We start from the raw sequence: 23,809 nt of genomic DNA on the forward strand, positions 1-23,809 counted from the left end.
TAATGGTACATACTATGGCTAAAAGCTGGTATTTGATCCTAGCAAAGTTAACCCCTATTATTACCCTTAGTTCTAAACTACCCAGAAGTGAAATAAATCAATGTAACGTTTATACTTCAAACTAACATGTCCCTATGCCCTTCTCTGATGTGTCAAAAAACCTGCTTATTGTGTGGTGGGTATACAGAAGGTGGGGATCTCTTGTTATTAAGTGATTTGAGGGTCAATGGAGGGTGCTGTTGCTCTAAATTGCATTTCTGGCCTATAGAAAAATATATGCTTACTGAAGAAGCTTTACAGAGTAGAAAGTTTTGTACAAAGGTAAGTACTGTTGAGATCTTGGGCTTATCTACCCTGGGGTAGGGCCCATGTTCAAAGCAAAGTGGAGGTAAATACTACTTTGGGATAGTCATCCAAACCCAAACAGTGTCAATACTACGGTGTGAGAGCTAGCAGAGGCACATACAAACCACTTCCATTGGCTTCTGGTGTTAGATGTGACTTCTCATAGTGAGACTGCGTGTTTTTGTACTGTGCAATATGGTACTAATGTATGTGAGAGAGAAAAGCATTCTCAAACATTGCATGCTACTTCAGTATAAGCCAGTTAATGGAGATACTGGCTTCTTCTGAGCAGGAGGCCAATTTAGTCCATATTGTTTGGTAAAAAATTGCCAATATCTCTATAAGGGTTAAGGATTAGGGTAATGGTGGGTAATGACACATGGGGGCAATTGCCAGTGTTTTACCAGAAAGGTCATTGCATGGACCGTTCAAGCACTTGCAAATCAGGTGACTATTACTACTTATATATTTTTATCTTTAGGACAGATGTGTGCCTCTCTTTTTCTTAATTACAGTATCTAAAGGAAACTATCAGTACTGCAGAGTTGGTCCCCTATATCTTTCCCTGACTGAAGCCTCACCAGTGACTGTTTGATAAGGTGCATTTGGCACACCACAAGTGATCTCTCATAAATGGGAGGTCCCCATACTAAGGTTTATTGCAAATAACTTTCTTGGTTTTGACTTTATACAGCAAAATCATTTTAGAGACCCCTAATCCAGTAATTCATTTCTCATAAACATACTGTATACTGAAACTACTCATCAGTCAGTGCCCCCCAGCAGTTGCAGAGGCTGCTTCCTCTATAGTTACTCCCCTGAATACTGGGGCTTATTTACCAACACTGGTCAATTTTGCCCCTGGGAAGTAATTCATAGCAACCCATTAGTGACTAGAATTTTTCCAAACATCTGCATGAAGTACAATGAAGGCAAACATAAGATTTTTTTGCTATGGGTTACTGCCCTGGTGCAAATGTACCTAGTGTTGATAAATGAGCCTCATTTAATGTGTTAATGTCCAGCACTTTGCCATGAGTGCCACCAAAGTGTGCAAAAATGAAATTATTGTAAATTAAGTTTAATCAGAGAAAGAGATATTTGCAACAGCTTGAGTGTGGCCTTCAATTGCTGTGCTCACTGTGTGGCACAATATACTGTACATATACATGTTGCTATGGCTTTAGGCATGTAAAGGTTGTGTAATGTATTTGAGTGTTATTTCACATACGTGCCACTAGGTGGCAATACCGTGGTGTGATGTATGTCTCATGCGCCCCGGAAGTAATAAAGCAGAAGGGAAATACCCTGTTCACTCTCCATGCTCTGACTGTTTTCATGCTAGTTATTGTGCACCTAAAAACAAGTATATAGTTAACATAACTGTGCATATTGATGCCGACATAACATAAATTGGCGACGAGGGAAACGTGCCCACGGTCAATATCTAGTTGTCAAGCCAGAAGTAAGGATGGCTATGATCATCGGACAGATTGATACCTTCGACGAGGCGAGAGAGCAATGGACCACGTATGTAGAACGCTTTGAACACTTTGTGAAAGCAAATGACATTGAAGAGGGAAAAACAGTGTCGGTTTTCCTCAGCGTAATGGGAGCATCCACTTATGGACTCTTACGTAGCCTTATTGCACCAATTAAGCCCGGCACTATGTCATATGGAGACATTGTGAACACACTGCAAGCGCATTTCAGTCCCAGGCCTATTGTGATTGCTGAGAGGTTCAAGTTTCACAAACAAAATCAGGCGGAGGGGGAAAGTGTTGCACAGTATGTGGCTGTATTAAAGAAACTGGCGGAGCACTGTGAATTTGGTGACAATTTAAACGATGCATTAAGAGACAGAGTGGTGTGTGGCCTGTGCAGCGAGTCAATACAGCGGAAGCTTTTGACTGAATCGGCGCTCACGTACCAAAAGGCCGTGAACATAGCAATGTCAATGGAGGCTGTATCGAGGGAATCACAGCATTTAAGTAACTCATTGAAAGTAAATGCCATGTCTTTTGCATCAGAATCGCCAAAGGCAAAATGTTTTAGATGCGGAAAGTCTAACCATACCCAAAATGAATGTTTTTACAAAGACCAACTGTGTCACAATTGTGGAAAGAAGGGCCACATCGCTCGGTCATGTAAAGGTGCAAAGACAGAGGTGAAAATACCGAGAGTTTTCGGAAAAGGAAACTATGTAAAAAGTAAGGGAATGGCAAAGAAAAAAACAATTCACAAAATGGGCACTGAGACGGAAAGGCTGAATGAAGAGACAAGTTCGGATACTGAGTCTGAACTGACACTACACAACGTTACCGCAACATCGCAAAACCCTGCACCAGGGAACATAATGAAAAGGGAAAATGAGGAAGGGACAGCGGTAATAAAAATACAACCAAAAATTGAGGGGTTACGAGTAGAGATGGAAGTCGACACAGGAGCGGCAGTTTCTATTATCTCAGGGGAGCTGTATAGAGATAAATTAAGTCACATTCGTCTGCGCCATACAAACGTTGTTCTCAAGACATACACTGGCGAAGTAATCCGGCCAGAAGGAGTCATCAAGGTGTGCGTTAAGCTAAACAAACAACGTGCACGGTTACCACTGTATATTGTTACCGGAAATGCGGTTCCGCTATTCTGACGCGAGTGGCTTCGCCGAATTCATCTGGACTGGCGTGAGATCAAATCAATAAGTGCAGTACACCGCAGCAACGAAGGGACATTGGACAGCCTTCTAAAACAGCATGAGAAAGTTTTCAGTGAAGAGTTAGGAACTTTCAATGGTTACACAGCTACCATCAATCTGAAACCAGGAACTCAACCAAAGTTTTTCCAAGCTCGAGTGGTACCATATGCCATCAGACCCAAGGTGGAGGAAGAAATCAACCACCTACTCAAACAAGGAATCATTTCACCAGTACGATTCAGTGAATGGGCAACCCCGATTGTGCCTGTAATCAAAAAAGGAGGTAATGTCAGAATCTGCGGTGACTTCAAAGTAACGGTAAACCCAGCCTTATGTGCCGAACATTATCCATTACCTCGGATTGAAGATCTGTTCACTTCACTAGCGGGAGGAAAAAGGTTTAGCAAATTGGACCTTTCACAAGCGTACCTGCAGATCCCTGTATATGAAAATTCACGGAAATACTTAACCATCACGACACACAAGGGAATGTTCGTATACAACAGATTACCTTTTGGCATCACATCAGCTCCATCGATATTCCAACGAGCCATGGAACAAGTACTGCAGGGGTTACCATCCGTCCACTGTTTTCTGGACGACATCCTGATCACAGGGAGAGACGATGCGCACCACTTGTCTAATCTTGAGGCTGTGCTAAATAGACTGGAGAAATGTGGACTTCGGGTAAAAAGAGAGAAGTGTGAGTTTTTCAAAAACTCATTAGAGTATTTGGGACACATGATTGATGCATCGGGACTCCACAAGTCCGCCAATAAACTGCGCGCAGTTGCAGAGGCACCGGTCCCGGTCAATGTTAGCCAACTCAGGTCCTTCCTGGGGCTGGTTAATTATTATGCAAGATTCGTTCCAAACCTGTCCACAGTCCTTCACCCCCTGAACGCAATGTTACATAAGGAAGTGAAATGGAACTGGTCTCCAGAATGTGAGGGTGCATTTCAGGAAATCAAGAGACAGCTATTGACACCAAATGTGCTTACGCACTACGACCCAAGACTTCCAGTCCGATTGGCGTGCGACGCTTCACCCTATGGGGTGGGGGCAGTACTTTCACATTTGATGCCAGATGGGCAGGAAAGACCCATAGCCTTCGCTTCGAGAACCTTAAGTAAGGCAGAGCAAAACTATGCGCAGCTGGAGCGAGAAGCATTAGGATTAATCTTCGGAGTACGGAAGTTTCACACTTACCTATATGGACGTCACTTCACCTTAATGACCGATCACCGTCCACTTACCACCATACTCCATCCACACAAAGCGACTCCCTCCATGGCTGCAGCCAGACTTCAAAGGTGGGCTCTCCTGTTGGCTGCACATAACTACACTATCCAGTATAGGAGTGCGGACAAACACGGGAACGCAGATAGTTTATCACGCTTACCACTGCCTGTTCACCACAAGGACAGAAAGGATGCATTAGAGGTTTATTTTATAAACAAAATGGATACACTTCCAGTCAGTAGCAGTGATATTCGGAAAGGAACCAGGACAGATCCAATTCTCTGTCGGGTAAAGGAAATGGTATCCACCGGGTTATTCCCACCTACCAAAGACTCAGAAAATGTTTTAAAACCGTATCTCATGAGGAAGGAGGAGCTATCACTTTTGCAGGACTGTCTAATGTGGGGACAGCGAGTTATCGTTCCACCAAATTTGAGACCCCAAGTCTTAGAGGATTTACACACGGGACACCCAGGTGTAGTCAAAATGAAGGCATTAGCGCGTAGCTACATCTGGTGGCCAAATATCGACTCGCAGATTGAGGAAAAATCTAAAACCTGCATGTCCTGTCAACAAAATCAGAAATCCCCAGCCCTATCACCGTTACATCCCTGGGCATGGCCCGAATCCCCTTGGCAGCGAATCCACATCGATTACGCTGGGCCATTTGAAGGACGCATGTTCCTAGTAGTCGTTGACGCACACTCGAAATGGCCAGAAGTTCTGGTGATGCAAAACGATCGAGGTATTGCGTGGTCTTTTTAGTCGCTATGGCATACCTGAAACCTTAGTGAGCGACAATGGCCCACAATTTACTTCAGAGGAATTTGAATGCTTTCTGAAATCGAATGGTGTTAAACATGTACGCTCGGCACCATTTCACCCAGCGACCAACGGGTTGGCTGAGCGTTTTGTACAAACTTTTAAACATTCGCTAAAAGCATCCAAAGAACCAAAACCATTGCAACAAAGACTAGATGCTTTCCTGTTACAGTACAGGAATACTCCCCACAGCACAACAAAAGAAGCACCGGCAATGTTGTTCTTACATCGCAGACTGAGAACACGACTAGATTTAATAAAGCCAAGTGTAAAACAGACTGTGGAGCAAGCCCAAGAAGTTCAATGTTCATACCGTGCTCTCCATGCAAAAGAAAGAGACTTTGGTGTTGGTGATTCCGTGCTGGTCAGAGATTATAGACGTGGGGGAGAAAAGTGGAAAACTGGTACTGTCTCTTCCCAGTCAGGACCAGTGTCATATACGGTCCAAGTGGACAGTACACAAACCTGGAAAAGACATGCAGATCAAATGTTAGGGGGACACCCGGAAATCACAAAAGCCACCGAACTGTTGCCAGCGGATAACAGTGTGTCACCAATATTAGACGATAGGGAACAAGAACTGCCTTTGATATCTAATGAGACTGTATCTTATGCACCAGACCAACATGCAGATGGGCTTGTTGCACCGGCTACGGTTATTTCCCAAAATGAGAGGCGATTCCCCGTGAGGAATCGAAAGGCACCTAACAGATTAGATCTGTTTTTGTTTTCATCTGCACTGCATAATATGTTAATTGGGTGTAGACTCAAGCAGTTAACAGTTGGTCCGGTAGGTTATTTTATCATTAATATGGCCTCACAGTTATTGAGTTCCACTGATGTTCCAATGTTCACGGTATGAGAAAAAACATGGGAGTAATTGATCTAAGTGGGGAGGAGATGTAATGTATTTGAGTGTTATTTCACATATGTGCCACTAGGTGGCAATACCGTGGTGTGATGTATGTCTCATGCGCCCCGGAAGTAATAAAGCAGAAGGGAAATACCCTGTTCACTCTCCATGCTCTGACTGTTTTCATGCTAGTTATTGTGCACCTAAAAACAAGTATATAGTTAACATAACTGTGCATATTGATGCCGACATAACAGGTTGAGTTGCTGAATGTTTGAACCCATTACAACAATACTGGTAATATATTAACCAGTTGCAATGAAATTATGGGTCATTTACTTATCACACCACAGTGGGCTAAGGGAAAATCTGAGTGCAATAACCTTGCTTTTCACCTACCACATATCAATTTTTCTCATTATTCCAATGTAACTGTGTTTGACAGGGGGCAAAGGGTTAAAATGACAACCTATCTAAACTTAATTGGACAACGGCCTTTCTAGCCATGATTACACAAATTTTTCCAAATAAGGAATCTTTCTCTAATTTGGTTCATCCCACCTTTAGAATAGTGCCATGCGGATTCTCAGCCTGCAGATAAATGCAAGCCAATAATCTGCCCCTATGCTTGAAGAATCTGAAAGTTGTGTCTGCACACATAAACATTGCTTCGGTCCGAGTGCAGGCACATTCATCTTATGTGCTTGTGTATGCAGCTTCAGGCTGAAATACACTGCGCGTGCCTGTCCACGCATGGAAGCAATGTGTAACCCTTTCTTGGCTGTAATCAAGCCAACAGCACGGCTATATAGGTCTAGAGCATGGGGTACACGCGACTCAGTCCTTCAGGATGGGCCTTCGCTATGTGGGAGTGACCAAACGAAGCTATGGTGTAGTGCAACTACAACTCACTGTAGCTGTGTGCAGTGCAAAGTAACAAATGGGCGCCAGAAGGTTCTTGGAGTTGAACAGTAGAACTGGTTTATTTTCAGGGACAATCAATTTGCAGGGTTATGCAATATACTCACATACATCAGTTTAGCATAGCATTTCTGTGAGGACAGCACAGAGAGGGTGCACACCCATTCATCACAACTCCCCTTGAGCCTGGGCAAGATCAGTGCCACCGGTTCAGTTGCTCACTCTCTGGAACAGTCAGCTTGGATACCACACTCCTCAGGCCCCACGGCAACTCTGGATCAGGGTTCACACACTACCTAGCTCCTATGTCTAAACCGTGGCCCTACGCTAAGGCAACAGTGCCTGTCTGGAGGGGTACTCCCACAGCTACTTTCCTCTGAGCCAAACTGCTCGTGCTTTCTTCCCTCACTATCTCACTTTCCTAGAAAGTGCTTAACAAAACTTGCTATCTAACTGGTCCTCATTCACGGGGTCCCTGTCCCGACTTCACCAGAGTGGATGACAACACTTCGGGGCACAAGGCTTACTGGGGCCTAGTTCTGCTCCATGCTCAGTGGTCCTTCCCTTGTGAGCAAAGGCAGTGAAAGAGACAGACCCACCCACCTGCTAAGCACTTTATCAGAGTGCCAAGGGAGTGGTCTCCCTGTTAACCAATAATCACACATCTGAACTCAAAACTGATACATGGGTCTTTGCCCAGTAACAGCACAAAACAGAAAGCTGCAGGGTTTAAAGCCATAGGGGACTAGTTAACCCTATGGATCCCTACAAATGCTTACAGGTGCCGGCACAACTTTCAGATTATTCAAGCATATACTGTAGGGGGGGATTCTCAGCCTGTGCTTATCAGCAGACTCAGAATCTGCCCTGTGTGGCACCAGTCTAAGTCTGCTAAACTCATTTAAACACTAAATAAACCCAAACTGATTATTTGGCACCAATATTGATTCACGTACCTTAGTTGGGATCAGGTACAAGGTACTGTTTTAATATTACAGAGAAAAAGGAAATTATTTGCTTGAAATGCCCTATGGAGATGAACTTTGGAACTGAAAAATGGCTAACCCTCTCCTGTGTCCTTTGTGAAGGTCTAGCAATAAATCTTAAATCTTAAAAAAAGCTAATATTCTAGGCAATTAAACCAAATACATATTCATAGCGGAGTTCAGTATAGTTCATTTCTCAGTGGAATTGTACTGCAAAGGGAACAGGTGGTTAGGAAAGCATACAACATATGCATTTTTTGTAGCCATACATTGGCTAAAAATAGACTGTTGGCCACTTATTGGTTCATTTTAGGGGCCTTTCCAACAGCCTTTTTGACCAATATATATGATCAAAAATACATATATCTATTGGCAGGTTAAAAAATCCTGGTTGGCAAGGACCAAATCAGCCCAATATGATACCACCATGATCAGGCCAATTTAGTCCATTGAATTGAGATGTTACAAATAATGGATAGTGCATCCTATACCTATAATTGGAACCCTGATATAATGTATTCTGGTAATTTATTCTGGAGGCTACATGATTACCACTACAAAGAAAAATAAGGATAAGTATTTTTTTCTGAATATGCCACCTATAGAATAGCTTGTTTGCAAATGATATGCTAGATATGCTAGATATATAATAGATAGGTATAATAGACAAAAATCACAAACAAACTTAAATCATTCATACAGAATAAGGATTATTTTATACTACTCATTCCCATATCTTGCCCAGGCCATGTGCCAAACAAGCAGCTCAGCCACCATACAGTTCTTTTTTGTGAGAGAATCAGTATGTGATTTATCAAGACAGGGGCAAAGTTATTTTACATATTTTCAAGCAGATCAAAGAGGCCAAAATCACAAAGGCGATATTTGCTTAGAAGGCAAAGGAAGTGCACACACAAATGCAAACATTTTCATTATGTGCCACTGGTTTGCCTATGGTTTGGTCACTTTAATAAATCAAACCTCACAATGGTGGTTTCCTAACAGTGCAAATTGTGGGTGCAGGGTCTGCTCATGAGATAAAGTCAGGCCAGGAAACAACGGAAGTACTGATCAGGACTGAGGACCCTGAGGCCGTATTGGAACTACACAGGAGAGGTGTTCACTAGCATTTCAAAGAAAATATGCTGTAGTCAAAAATCTGATTACTAATTAATACACAGTCATATTCTTATTGCCTTGTATTAACATTAAAAAATTCACCAGAATTTCCTTTCGCTATGAGGAGACCAAACAGACTCAATAAAGACAGAAAGAAGAGCTAAGTGAAGGATATAGCGCTGCACAGGTCATTGCATGAGGCAAGCAAAGGTTCGGAGAGAGAGAGAGGTTGGTAAGGAGGGCGAGCAATTAAGCAAATTCAGGAATCAGACAGAGGTTAGCAAGAGAAAAACAGTATATATGTGGAAATATTATATGAATCTCTAATGGAAAAAAGAGTCACAATGTGACCAAAATGGCACTTTGCCGTTAACAAACCCTTTGCATTTCTTGCTACAGTAGGTTTGCAATTGCAGTTTTTTAGTTTGTGCAAGTGCGCAGTGAATTTAGTAAAACTTTTTAATGAAAAAGTCGTACTTACAATTAGACAGGGGTACAGAGTAACTACAGAGGAAGCAGATGCTGCAGTTGCAGGGGGGCCCAGGACTGTAGGGGGCCCAGCAAAACCCTTATTAATGTGCAATTTTAATGTATCTCGGAAGAATAGGTCAACTTACCAATGTATACATAAACAAGAAAATTAGAACTGCACCAAATTCAGGATTCCATGCAGGATGTGTCCAAGTCCTAGCACTTTTTTTGAGGATCAAGTGTCACCAAATCTAAATTCTTAATGTCATGTGACTTCAACCCTCTCCAGGATAAGGGCATGTCCCTGTTGCCATAGCGAAACCTGGAAATGTATGTTTTTTATTGTTAGTAGGCAAAGGATTAAAGCTCTGGACAACTTTTATCAAAAATATTTTGCCCACAATTAAAAGGAAGGAAGATTCAGTATTTGACCAAATCAAAAAAATGGCAGATTTGTTGCATCCCTAAATAAAATAGCACTGAACTCCACAGGAGTTGTTGGGCTTACAAATGTATTGTTGCAAAAAGGTTTCATCCCCCTCTCTCTCTACATTTTTTTCAGATAAGACAAATTTTCGAAGTTCTGAGCCTTTGAATCATTTTATATTGTCATGGAACTCTTCCTTTACTTCTGATATATTAATGCTTTACAATTGAGAGTACATCATTTTTTTTTATAATGAACACAATTTATAAATAGCCTGTAAAATGTCATTATAAATGGTTCTTACTTTTAATACACAACATTGGTTTGTTTCCCAGCTATGCAGTCTCATGAGGGCTCCACTGTAACTAACTAGAAATGAACAAAACAGTGACAAACGTAAAAAAAGTAAGTGTAAAAGCAACAACAAACATAGAAAAGCACAATTAGCTTTTTCAGGGGATAGATTTAAATTCAGCAAGTGACTCAGCCTTTAGAACATTTATGTCAAACACAAGGCCCAGGGGCCAAATCCGGCCCACCTGGCTGTTTTATGTGGCCCTTGGTAAGTGTGTCTGACCATCCAGCCTGATCAATTTCCATTTTCCTCACATAGTAACTAAGACTAAGGGGTATATTTATCATGCTGTGTAAAAAGTGGAGTGGAGCATTACCAGTAATGTTGCCCAAGGCATCCAATCAGTAATCAGATTTCAACAGTAGCAAAGCATCTATTGGCTGCTATGAGCAACATCACCGGTAATGTCTTACTCCACTTTTTACACATTGTGATAAATATACCCCTTAGTATCTTACTAAGTATATTAATAAAAAAATTTGGCCACAACTTAGCCTGTGTTTTAGATTTCGGCCCCCTTATGTGATTGAGATTGACACCCCTGCTTTATAACATATACAGTATAGTACCTGAGGGATGAAATCTGCAGCAAAAGTTCAGAGTTTGTGAGGATCTTAGGTAAAGTTACAGCCTGCAGATTCTTCTTATCAGTCTTCATTTCTGCACTGCCTTCAGTTTGTAATATCTCCCAATCCCTGCCTACATCTGTGCCCTGATTGGCCAATTTTTTTGTCTGTCAAGAGAGATGTGCTCTGATTGGAGAAGCAACAAGAAGAAAGATCCAATCCGAGCACAGCTGATTACAGCAGGTTCCAGAGCAGTGCAAAATTAGTGAGTTTTTTTTTAAGGTGCCAAGCAGGTTTGGGGAGGCTTAGCCTCCCGTGGCCTTTTTGAAAATCCGCCTATGCGTCCGTGGCAGCAGCAACAACCTCCCTGCTCACCATACCTGCTAGCTAGAGCAAGGCAAAGCAGATGGAAGCAGAGTCACAATGAAGCAGTTTTTTTTTTTTTTTTTATTGCAACCAAGTCAAATCAACCAAGTGTAATGAATAAGTTGACTACCACATTGGTTGAAGTGTTAATAGAAGATTTACTGAGTCATGCCAAACACAAAAAGTGTAAAAAAACAGCAAATTATTAAATATTATCAAGCTGTGTATAAAATTTGGAAGTAAAAAAGCAGCAGCTGCTTGAAAGTGTTGTGAAGAAACAGCATCCTGTGGCGAAAGACATTTTAGAGCGGGCATACACTTGCTGCTGTGATTACGGTGATTGGGCAGCAAAGAAAAATACACAGCATTATAAATTCACCATTTACAAAATGTTGTGCTCTGCTTCTTTGGTGTCTGGTATTGCTGAATAAATCTTAAACTTCAAGATTCAGCAATGTATCAGCCATAGTTCCAAAAAATATCTAGGACAGCAATTATATTTTAACTCTACAACTTAGCATAACTGACGTTCTTTACTTTTAGGTATATCTAGGACAGAAAATAGTCATTTTAATCAAATCTCAAACTGGCCCCCTTCAGGTTTCCCCCCACCTCCTCCAGATCCCACAGGGGGTCCTGACCAGCACTTCAGTTTGGGAACCACTGCTCTATTTTGCCCCTTTCCTTTTGTGATATTTAACCCTTTGCTAATTAAAAAAATAATGTAAGCAGAATGAAAATAAACAAAAGCCAATAGGTATAATCATATGCAGTATTAGTACTTCATTAGTGATACTTCATAACATGACTTTTAATATGAGTAAAGCATACACTTCTTAAAAGTACCATGCAGCCGAATTAGCTGAGCTACCACTGATTATTGCACCACTTCCCTGTTGTATATTAAGACAATTTTATTAGCCCTCCCTACAAAGCAAGACACTGTAGGGTTGATTCACTAAGGTGCATTAAAACGAGCGCTATTTATAGCATGTGTCTTATTTTTCGCGTCTTAAGGCATGATTCACTAAAAGGATACTTGCGTTAATTTAGACGCGGCACGTGCAAACTGTCGCTGCGTGCGAAAAAACGCACACCATATTAGCCATACACGCCATTACTTTCGGAAAACTACTGTTCTGAAAATTACCATTTCCCTGCAAACTGGATGCGATATTTAGCGCATATAAGTGTTTGTGAATCATGCCTTACTATTCTTTCCATTCACTAATTAACGCAATGCGTTAAAATTAACGCATTCGGTTGCGCACTATTTAACGCACACGATATGCGACTTAATGCATGCGATAATACTTTAGCGAATCGTGCAGTTTTTTTTTGCGTCTATTTTAAAGCAAAAAAGCATGCAATAATGCTTATCGACCTTTAGTGAATCAACCCTTGTGTGTGTATAAAACACTGTGTCCCACGTTACCCAGAGACAACACAAAGCAGATCTGGTGACAACTGATAAACTCAAAACCAGAATTAGGACGAAAACACACGTGACTAATCTGCGAAGCAAAACAATGTGCACGATTAGTCACAGCGACTTATGCAGTGCCCTATGGCAGGAAAGTCGCTGCAATTAGTTGTCGCGATCGACTTTTAAAAAAGTCACGGCAACTAATGTGTATTCACCCTTAAAACTAAGGAAAGGCTGTGCAACAAGTCTGTTTACAGAGTTAACAACCAGAGTAACGATGGCCATACAGGAACTTCTCCCGATATGCCCACCTAAGGTGGGCAATAGCAGGCTTATTTGATCATTCTGCCCTAGGGCCAAGCGATCGAATTAAAACAGGGGGCATAGGTGCCATCATACTGAGGACAGCATCAACGGAAAAATCAAACCAACCCAAGTGAGACCCGACCAATGTTAGGCCACATATCGATTGGGTAAGCCCGCCAGTGGTCCTCATACACATGCAGATAAGCTGATGAATGGCTGTAGGATCCAAATTGACTGCTGAAATCTGCCCGTGTATGGCCACCTTGAATAGGCCTTACAACTCCAGAAAGCCTAAACTCTGCTAGTAAGAAAAAGTAGATAAGGAATAATTCCTTGCTATTACAGCCCACAACAGGATGGTCATGGCCAGGTGACTACAGAAGACTGTTTTATCCATTTTACCGATCCTGAGAAGGGTTAATTTTGTAGGTCTTGCCAGAGTTGAGGTTTGGGGAAGGTGGAGGAGATAAGTAAGTTTGTGGAGTGTTTTCCTAGCTTTAATAATTATTAGCTACTTTAATAATAATAATAATCCAGCTGAATTCAAATCCTGCTGAAAACACCAGAATCTTGGATCTGCGCATCCCTATTTAATGATAAGTTATACTTTAATATAATATTAATATGATTTAATATACATTTTAATAATTTAATACCTTAATAATTAGCCCTTTTTCCTAAGTCTGATTTATAAGACCCCTGAATTTGACAGGAGCCTACTCTGCCCTTCCTTTCCCTCAAACCCACCATGGCACAATTTCTAAAAGCTAAGCATTAAAGGGGCTTTTTACCTGCCTTGATCAGCATGAGTATAATTAATATGGCTTGTGCTGAGCATAGTTTGTACTACTGCTTTATTAGTATGATCAATATTTCTTGAGCTACAGACGGTTAACAGAGAAATTACACCATGTTTGATTATTGCGAATTAGATAATTACAACTGTGCCTGTGTATGGGAGATGAAGCAATGTCCTGATCCTGGCATCCTTGGGAACCTTATGAAACTTTTTCAAGCCCATTTTATTTTGAACTGTTTATTTGTGCCAAGTGAAAATAAACTGCCTAAAAGGGGCCAGATATCGATCGGCAGGTTAGAAAATTCAGTTGGATCGGGGACCGCATCGGCTCGTTGATGTGGTCCCCGAACCGACTGCCCTATTGCCGCCATTATAATTCAATCTTTTGGCCCCAGGGCCAAACAATCTAATTATTTTTTTTTTATCTACACGCTCCCCGATAGTGCCCACCCGTAGGTGTGGATATCAGGGGAAGATCAGCTCGCTTGTCAATGACGCCAAGCGAGCGAATCTCAACGTGTATGGGGACCTTTACCCCTGACAATATATTCTTAAAATGTATTATAAAAAGTGGCTTGGGTGATTTCTTTAAAATCTGCAATTAGTATAGATATTGGTATGTAAAGTTTGTATGTTAGTGCATGGATGGGTGAGTATAAGTATGTGTTTGTGGGAATAACCCAAATGATAGCCTTGCAAAAAACCTCTCAAAGTAAAATGCTGCTCCATCCAGGGTAACTTTAAGCAGAAATCCAATGGTTGCAGGAAAGATCGTAATTGTAAGTATAGGCCACCTTTAACTTCACAGCTGCATATCCTGATAATCAAAGGGTGTCAGATTTTCATAACAGGTTTTGTATAAATCAAGTTGGTGTATCTCTTTATCTTCTTTAGATTTTGTCCTTTCTTCTTACCTCTAAATCTCTAAATGAGTTTGCTTGTATTAGTACCAGGAACTGCTCTTTTAAAGTGGGTGCTCTTTGATGCTACAAGCCAATTACACCTACCGATGCTGACACCCTATGTAGTCTTGTTCTATGCTGTACATTGTCATCTATTGTATATGTGTACCTATCTGCATTCTCCACCTTTATGTTTTAGAAATAGTAATGTAAAATAAAATGATTAAGATGAATTTCAGCTACACATTAAAAGTACCTATATAGCTCACACAGTGCTCTAATCAGAGGATAAGCTCAACTTGCCGTTTTTATTGAGAGAGATACTGTAAAACTATATCACTGTAACATTTCCACTGTATTAAGCAGTTTAGAGACAGTTCAAAATGTGATATTATTGTGTTTTTCTGATGAACGGCATGCAAAACACTAATGAAAAAATGACACAAAGATTAAGAGGGTTTAGAGAAAAATTTAGTCACTCTTTTGAAGTCTAAAGTACAATTTTGTTATAACAGTACTTTTTATATTTCCCAAGTGCATTATGGGATTAACATGAAAACATTCTTCTTCAAGAGAAGAAAAAATATAATGACTTTTCAAACAAAGACATATTCCATTTCAATATCAACCAGTACACAATACTAGTGGCCCAAAAACAGGTAAAGCTTTTAGTTAGATGTATTATGGCAAAAGAACAAACACCATATTGTCCTTTTGATGTGACTGAGCCACAAAAAGCCCACTGATGTCTATTGGTGCTTGTAGTGTAGTAAGTTATATAGAGCTTCTTTTCACCAAAGTAACTGCTCTGCTAATACAATATGGAATAATACATTCAATTCTATCAGATATGGTGGTTTTATGAGCAAAGTTAGGCTGCCTATTAAATCAGTGGGCTTGCTTTATTTTAACCTTCTTGCGCTTGTTTAAGTTCTCTTTTTTTCCCTAGGAACAAACTGCTTACTAGGGCAGGCAAATATCAATAAGGCTTTGCTCTCCAAAATAGTTATTGAACTTCTAAAAAGCAATGTTGATTGAAGGCTGCCAGACAATGACTCAGAAGTGCATAGGAACCTTGTGCAGAGACATAAATATAGTCTAAACAAACAAGCCAACCTTTTTACCCGTGACTCAACATATGTCTGAAATACTGACGCATCAAAATCCATGTTAAACATCAGATTACAATTAACAAAGCTGAGTTTCATTTTATAAGTTGTCGATTTCCTCAAGGAAACTTCACTGCAATACTGCCACCTGCTGAAAACACCAAGCCAGCAGCAAAAAGGCAGAAGGGATCGATAGGCTGAAAGAAACGCTTTGTGCTGCCTTAATGTATTTGTCTTTTCCGTGTTCTCTTGGATGTGGTTCCACAGTAATGTATCCATTAATAATTCGGATTTGCGGCGTGGTGTCTGTTGAGCTGAAAAAAGAAGAGCATCAAGGTTTGTTCTTATATTTTAGTGTATGTCCAAATAATAATAGCAGCTCTGGTACATTAGTGAAGCAAGTTTAGGCAGTGAAAACTGTCTAATGGGTTTAGAGTCTTTAGAAGTCAGAATTTCCCAGCCCATATTACTTGTTCAGGCATTATTATAGTAATCTCAACATTGTTTCCAATGCCTCAACTGCAACATCCAGGGCTCAGTTAGGGTGTCAGTCAGGAGAAAACAGACTGCTACTGCTTGGGGGCTCAGGATGTATAGGTGGCCTAGTTGGATGCTGAAAGTGTCTGCTGAGAGTTTTAGTATATATTTATGAAAAAGGTCTTCTACCCAAAATGAATGGGGCCCAGAAACTTCTAGGTGTGCCACTTGTTTTAGTTGTCTTCAAATGTTAAGGTCATCAGTATAACACAACTACAATGTTTTGGCACTTGCCTCTATGCCTTATGTATTCCCTGGATGCTAGAGCACTAGGGAGAGCTCATTCAGTAAGCACTCGTGTCCAGTCAGGGATGTAACTAGAGGCCTCTGAGGAATGCCCTGGATAAAAATTTGCGTCAATTTTTGCTAACAGCAACATTTGGCAGTGGCCAGTCCTTTGATTTCCTTGGGATTTAATTACAGTAATAAAACCCTTACTTAGCCATTCAACATATAAATGTATTTTTTGGTATTTGACTTCCTGTCTTCAGAGGTGCTTTAAGGTAACTAGCCTAAACTGTAATCTAGGCTTTAGTAAATCTTACCTGTCCACATATTTTACTTAATTAAAAATAAAGCAAAACAAACTATCACATTGGACATCTGCAGACCTTCAATTTTACTATTATTTCAAATAATGTTTTGGGCAATAAAATATATATTAAAGTTCTGTGGCACTCTGGGGCTTCCATCAATGTCACTTTGTTGTGTTTTACTATTTAACAGGTAAGGAAAAGATCACATAAAACCCCTGCAACTAAACCAATGAATGTGCTCTGTCTCACAAGCGGCCAATTATCTCAGCAGGGTGCTGGTAATAACGATTCCAAATATTGATGCTTTAGGGCCAGAGGAGGGAAAGTAGCATGAGCAGCATTATAGGTGCCTAAAAAAGATAGGAAGTATTGTGCTTTTGTAAACCACTCTGATATAACAATTTACTTTCTACCACTTACGTCTTGGTCACAAGGCATTTTATTGTACGTGACAGAGAAGGTTGCAAGGGATAGACAGGAAAACTGTTTGTTAGTTTTCATGCATTTACACTATGCACGTATCATGCTTCATTTCCATGTCTGTACATGCTCTAATGTTCTTCTAAATATTACAGAATTCTCTATGTATTCTGTAAGAATATGTATCATTTTTTTGTAGATGTCATACAAAATACCCCTTAAAGCACCCTAAACTAGAGGAAAGATTTAATGCCACTTGGGGCAGTTATGAGATCACTATAAGTAGTGACAGTCATTTAAGTGGGCCTGAGTTTTTAGTCTAGGGTACAATGCTTTATTTTTTGGATATGGGACATCCATATATTTTACAATAGGGGTTACTTTATTCCATATATAATTTCAGACATATTAAATTACCTTTCTTGAATGCGAACCCAGAGATCACTGAAATGGCGATGTTTTTCTTTCCTTTGCTTCCTCTTTTTGTACTTTCTTTCGTCTTTATCAAGCTGGTCGATATCATCATCTAACAGTATGTCAGGGAGGGATTCTTGGTCTTTGTGAGAATTTATTGACTGTTTTATTCTGGAAGTAACTGTGCAGGGAGGTGCGGATAACCCAACTGGTAAAGATGAAGATGAAAACTTGGATGGCAGCAGATTTTTCTTACCTTTACCACTAAAAAAAAAGAAAGAGAAATAATTTTATCTTTTTTTTTTAAGGTTTTTATTTTCCTTTTAATAATAAACAATACAACACATACAAAACGTTAAATGGAGTGCAGCTAATAACATTTTGCAGTCTAGTTACAGGGTACAATACCAATCTTTTGTTGTAGCATTTTGTTGTTTCAATCATTATATAGCAGTATTCAGTTTGCATAGCTTTCGGTTGGCTTCGGTTGCCTCTCATCTATGGCATTTGCCATTTGGGCTTGTTCGTCTTGCTTTTTTAGGGCTCATTCATTAGGGGCGCTTCCGGTAGATTTATTGTAGGGTTAGCGTCTAACCAAGGGGTCCATATTCTGTCAAATTTTAGTGAGGTGCCTCTTGCGACATATGTTAATTTTATAAGTGGTACAGTTTTGTTGACCATTGCTACCGATTCTGTTATTGTGGGTGCCATCCATTTTATGATGAGTAATTTTTTTGCATAGAATAATGCTGCCCTCATTAGGTTTCTAGAGTGGTTTCGTGGAACCAGTTCGTCTACTAGGCTTAGAAGGCATACTTCTGGGGTCTTAACTCTGGGTAGGGCCAGTTGTTCATCTAGGTATTATATGACTCCAGACCAATAGTTAGCTATGTGTGTACAATCCCACACCATATGGATGTTGCGAAAGTATTTTATCCCATTTCATTTTGGCTTTATCTAATGGGGAGGGTGTTACTCTCAGTATAGTCTTATATAATTGGGAGAGCAGTTTCTTCCGATCAAGGTCCCATAGTCTGATTTCCCATGGAGTTGAGCCAGAAATAATTTTGTCTTTAATACATAAGTTAAAAACAAATATAAACTAGAAAGGGAAGTTTAAAAACAAACTTCATGGTTGAAAAACAGGAAGTCACTGAATGAAATCTGATTGGCTGTTGCTGGCTCCACCCAGTTTTTCTAACCTGGAACTGCAGTTACCCAGTGACTAACTCTACAAAGTTTAGGGACCCTAGGATCAATAGTTAAAGAACGGTAGCAGTTTAAATTTAAACCACTAAAAGTCAATAGGTAATTTGTGATTGGTGGTTGGTGGGTGTGCCATTATTTCTAACTTTTGATGAACTGTGAAATGTTTGGGGACACTGGCATTAAATGTGTGAGAATGGCAGCAATTAAACTTTCCCCAATGAAATCAATTAAAGAGCTGTTGGCTCTGCTCACTTTTTTTAACCTTTAATACATAGTCACCCAGTGACTGACTGTGCAAAATTTGGGAACCTGGCATAAATAGTGTGAGAAAGGCATCAGCTTAAATATAACCCAATGAAATTCAGTTGGTGAAATCTAATTGGCTGTTGGTGGCTCGGCCCACTTTTTCTAACCTTTAACCTTAGTCACTCAGTGGGCAACTGTGAAAAGTTTGGGGACGCTGGCGGTAAACGTGTTAGAACGACAGCACCTTAAATTTCCACATTAAAATCAATTAAATAAATCTGATTATCTGTCTGTGGGTCCACCCAATGACTAACTCTGCAAAGTTTGGCAGCATTTTAAATTTAAACAAAAACAAAACAAAAAAATCTATAGATGTAATCTGATTCGCTCTTGGTGGCTCCACCCACTTTTTCAAACATAAAAATGCATCCTCTAGTGACCTGTGAAGAGTTTGGGGACCCTGGTATTAACACTGCTGTGTGGCGGCAGGTTGAATTTCCCCATTGAAAGTCAATAGGTAAAATCGAATTGGCTGTTTGTAGCTCCGCTCACTTTTGGGCATCCAACAAATATCATATTTTCATTCAGGGGTGACCCCATGATTATGTCATTCAAGTTTGGGGGGAGTAGCTTTAAAGCTGTAAGAGTGGCAGCAGTTTTTAAAATCTACCCTATCTAAGTCAATGGAAAAAATGGGGCGTTCGGAGCGGCGCCACAAATAGACGGTGGGTGTAATCGCTTAGAAAATCACAAGCATCCTGCTACACTATAGGGCGAAGAAGTGTGGAGAGTTTGGGTATTGTACCCCTAAAACTGTACGAGGAGTAGCGTTTAGAAAATGGGTGTGCTTAGAATAAGAAAAGCTGAAGTCGTAGAACAGTATATTGGGTTTTTCAAACCAACATAATAATGAAGCAGAAATTAATTCTTTACCAGCTATGACCACCAACATTCTGGGCTAAATCAGGATGATCAGGTTGTTTGGCAACAGTCATTTTGCATCTTCCTCGTAATAGGGGTTTTCTATTCTGCCTGATATCTGGATGATAGCCACATATTGGTCAAGCAAGCCACTGGGGGTGGGGCACACACTTGGTGTGGAGTTAGGGTAGCGGATCTTAACGTGTATAGCTGCCTTAACTATACCAAGGCACCTCCTGATGCTAGATATACGTTGTAAAATGAAGTTAAGCTTTAGTGAAAAATAAGTGGAAGATGATGAACCAATGTACCCAACCTTCTCTCTTCCTTTCCCTGGAACTTACTTGTTGATGATGGATCGACCAGCAGGAGTGTGTAGCACATCATATCCATATCTTTTTAACACATCAATGACAGTATTATTGCCCAGGAAATGACCTGAAATGAAAATAAAATTCAGACAACTGAGATTCCTCTTCAGCAATATCACTTGGATACATAATAGTGAGTCAAACAGAAAGTGTAGTTGTTTTCTACAGTCTCATGTAGCTATTCTGTCACCAATCACCACAAACCAGCACTGCCATTGCCCACAGTGCACTGTGCAACTATACTGTTCCTCCTCCAAGTCTGATTCTCAGTTCCTCTGAAATAATGAAACAGGTGCCTTGCAATTGATGTTAACATACCCAACATAGTTCTGTGTTCCCAATCATATTGGGTAGTAGTGTTTGAGTGTATATTGAAGGATTTAAGGCAGTGTGTTCCATCTTATGGAAAGACCCTTTATGGAAAAAACCCAAGGTCCCAAGCATTCTGGGTAATAGATCTCATACCTGTATATATATCAACCCCATTAAAGGTCATAAAGTCATAGTCATACTACAATAGTAGTAGTTATTCATGGCAATAATAATATAAAATACAATATATATGATTTTCTGTGTGTGTGATTTATGAGCCACATTACTGGTATCCTTTCTTTATGGTGGTGACAATCTTTCTTCCCACTGTGACGGTGTAAATGTCTTTACCAGGCTGCCTATTGCTATAACACTATGCTAACTCTGCCACTGCTAACAGTTCTGTAACCTGGCGATGAGATCTTATAGACAACAGATATATATATTTTTTCACACAAGACATCGCACTGGTGGATGTACAGTACAAATGTGTAGCGTGTGTAACCAAGGAAACAGGGGATACAAAAGGGGAAATAAACCTGCTAATTTTTACTTGCATTTAATAAGGTCAGCCTTTGCTTTATTTTTAAATCTTCTCAAATACAGTTTGATGATGTCTGATTAGCTAATTGCTTAAATGGCTGCTCTGGTGATTATACTTCTAAGGTTCTTTACATCAACAGGAATGCTCAATTACAAGTCATTGTTAGTAAGGCTGCTATAATATTCCCCTGCTATGGATATGGTGCGTGTTCGACATTTGTATTCAGATGGTTTCGCTCCAACATACAGCACCTGGCTAGATTTATGGTTGGCTTTTTTAGTGATATATATAACATTTTATCATCTGCCTTCCTGTGTATCCACAAAAAGAAGCTGGCACATTTTGAATAGCTGCCAATGTACTCATTGCAACTGTAACTGCTAATGCTGCAATACTTTGAGGGATGCAGGGACATATCACAGCACAGGTATGGGATCCCTTATCCAGAAAACTTTGATTTACTGGAAGGCCATCTCTCACAGACTCCATTTTAATCAAATAATTCTAATTTTTAAACACAATAACAATTTTAAACAATAAAACAGTATGATAACTAAGCTGAATAAATTCATATTGGAGGCAAAACAATCCTATTGGATTTACTTAATGTTTACATTTTTTAGCAGACAAAGTATAGTGATCCTGGATAAATTATAGAAAGCCCTAGGTCCTGTGCATTCTGGACAGAAGATTCTGCTTCAATGTACACATCCCTGTCTATTTTTACAGTTGAGAGTCACAATTATAGCCACAGAAATGTTTTGGCAAAACGTTGTACAACTATGGCATAATTTTAAGTACTAGTTGAATCATGGCTATGCCTTTGCTTTGTGCCCATATATTTCAGTACCCTTCTAGTCTGGCTCCTAGTGAAAAGTGCCATGCTCCTTTTTCTGTGAACCTTTTCATTTTGCATTAAATAAAAAGCAGGATGATTGAGGGGTATGCTGAAGCAGACACAATGGAGGGTGTGCCATCTGATACATCCTGGAATTTTTTAAGCAAATCAGAATTCCTCAGTTAAACTGCCCCATGCCCTTTTAGACATGCTACTTGGTTCCCAGTCTGATTACCGGTGTGACCCAGTGACCCCAGTGCTTTTACCTGGAGGCGTGATACTGGTCACCAGATATCTCCTCCAGGACTGGGTTAGGAAGTGAGCTAACTAACCCTGAGATGACACTTGGCTGTTAAAAACAAATACAAGTGTAGTATTTCAAAGATATATGATCTTTGCTGGAAGCTTTAGTACATCTTTGGTGGCAAAGGTTAGTCTCTGTCTCAGAATAAAGTACATGCTTTCTTTCTTGGCTGATTCAATTTCACATACCACTTACTTTGTCTGCTTTTGCAATGCCTATGACCAGATGAATAGTTACAACCAACAAGTATAAGACAAAAAGAAAACAACAAAGCAGCAGGGATGTCGCCAGATTGTAGGGGCCCAAAGAAAAATAAATCTGGGAAGGCCCTAGGCCCACTGATCTAAAGGCAGCACTTTATTTGTGTAGCGCATTACAGAGGAATTTGGGTATGATTATGTTTCCTGAACTGAAGAATAGTTAGAATAAAGAATCCAGGGCACGTATGGCACCTCAAGAAATCATAAAACTGCACTTATGTGCAAGAATTCCACAGTAGGTGTTACTGAAGGTAGTATTTTTAGTTGTTTTATGCCCTTGAGGCTACACAAGAGGGCACATGAAAATTATTATTTAAGGACATTGCCTGAAATCCAATGCCAAGAACAATTAATGCATCTGTTTTCAAAAACAAAGGTTTTTAATTACAAATTCATGATCCTAAAATTGCCATGCCATCATACAATGTCATGGTAAATAATTTGGCAGTCTCAGGAGACAGTTTTCCCAATGCAACTAAGCTACTTTGCACTACCTATATAGGGTTTACCTTGATGTGGTGTGGTTACCCTAAAAACCTTTCTATGTCTGAAGTATAGGCCAGCTACATGATCCAATTGCTCTCAGCCAAATTTGGCCCTTATATTGGGAGTTCATATTGGGAAGAGAACCGTTTGTTTGGTGAACATCCCAAAGGAGCGGATTTCAGCATGACTAGCAAGCTTGTACTCAGTACTCGCTTCCTTACTCAGTATCTCTACAAATTATTTTTAAATAGAGAACAATTCATTTACCCAAACGATGGAATCGCTAACTCAGCTTCTCACCTGCACCGAAAGCAAAGAAAAAACTTTTCTCCGGAAACTGCTCCAGTAGATCTTTAACCCTCTTTCCCATGCGCTCATTCCTTTTATAAATCAGCTCTTGACGGAAATAATTGTCGATCTCTTGAGCAGTTATTCTTTCTTGAGGTGGTAAAGTGGAGTTTATGAAATTAGGGACCTGTACAAATGAATTAATGCTGTTAGTTCTCTATTATTATTGTTAGTGCTATAGCAACATGTGAATTTCCAGTATTCTAAGCCACATAACTGATATCCTTACTTCTCTAAACATGAATGCATTTTAATTGTGCTCTGCTTTTGGCTATTCTGATATATAACCATAAAACTGTCAATAACCCCTTCCTAATGAACTACAGCCCAAACCATAACCATATATCTTGATT

General features: G+C 40.0%; 1 protein-coding gene and 1 pseudogene across 2 annotated transcripts in view; one reads left to right on the forward strand and one right to left on the reverse strand.

Moving 5' to 3' along the window:
* Nucleotides 1-2,995: 2,995 nt before the first annotated feature.
* Nucleotides 2,996-5,966, forward strand: LOC105946338 (annotated as a pseudogene).
* Nucleotides 5,967-15,050: 9,084 nt separating this feature from the next.
* Nucleotides 15,051-23,809, reverse strand: part of trabd2a (TraB domain containing 2A) — a 46,379-nt gene continuing 37,620 nt past the window's right edge. For both annotated transcript variants that reach the window (NM_001282491.1, XM_031896758.1), the window contains exons 4-7: nt 23,409-23,583; nt 20,338-20,431; nt 17,621-17,881; nt 15,051-16,024 (exon numbers count right to left, since the gene is read on the reverse strand). In NM_001282491.1, the coding sequence (NP_001269420.1) occupies nt 15,841-16,024; nt 17,621-17,881; nt 20,338-20,431; nt 23,409-23,583 (714 nt within the window). In that variant the 3' untranslated portion in view covers nt 15,051-15,840. The remainder of the gene's footprint in view (nt 16,025-17,620; nt 17,882-20,337; nt 20,432-23,408; nt 23,584-23,809) is intronic.

This window comes from Xenopus tropicalis, chromosome 1, assembly GCF_000004195.4.
Source record: "Xenopus tropicalis strain Nigerian chromosome 1, UCB_Xtro_10.0, whole genome shotgun sequence".
NCBI lineage: Eukaryota > Metazoa > Chordata > Amphibia > Anura > Pipidae > Xenopus > Xenopus tropicalis.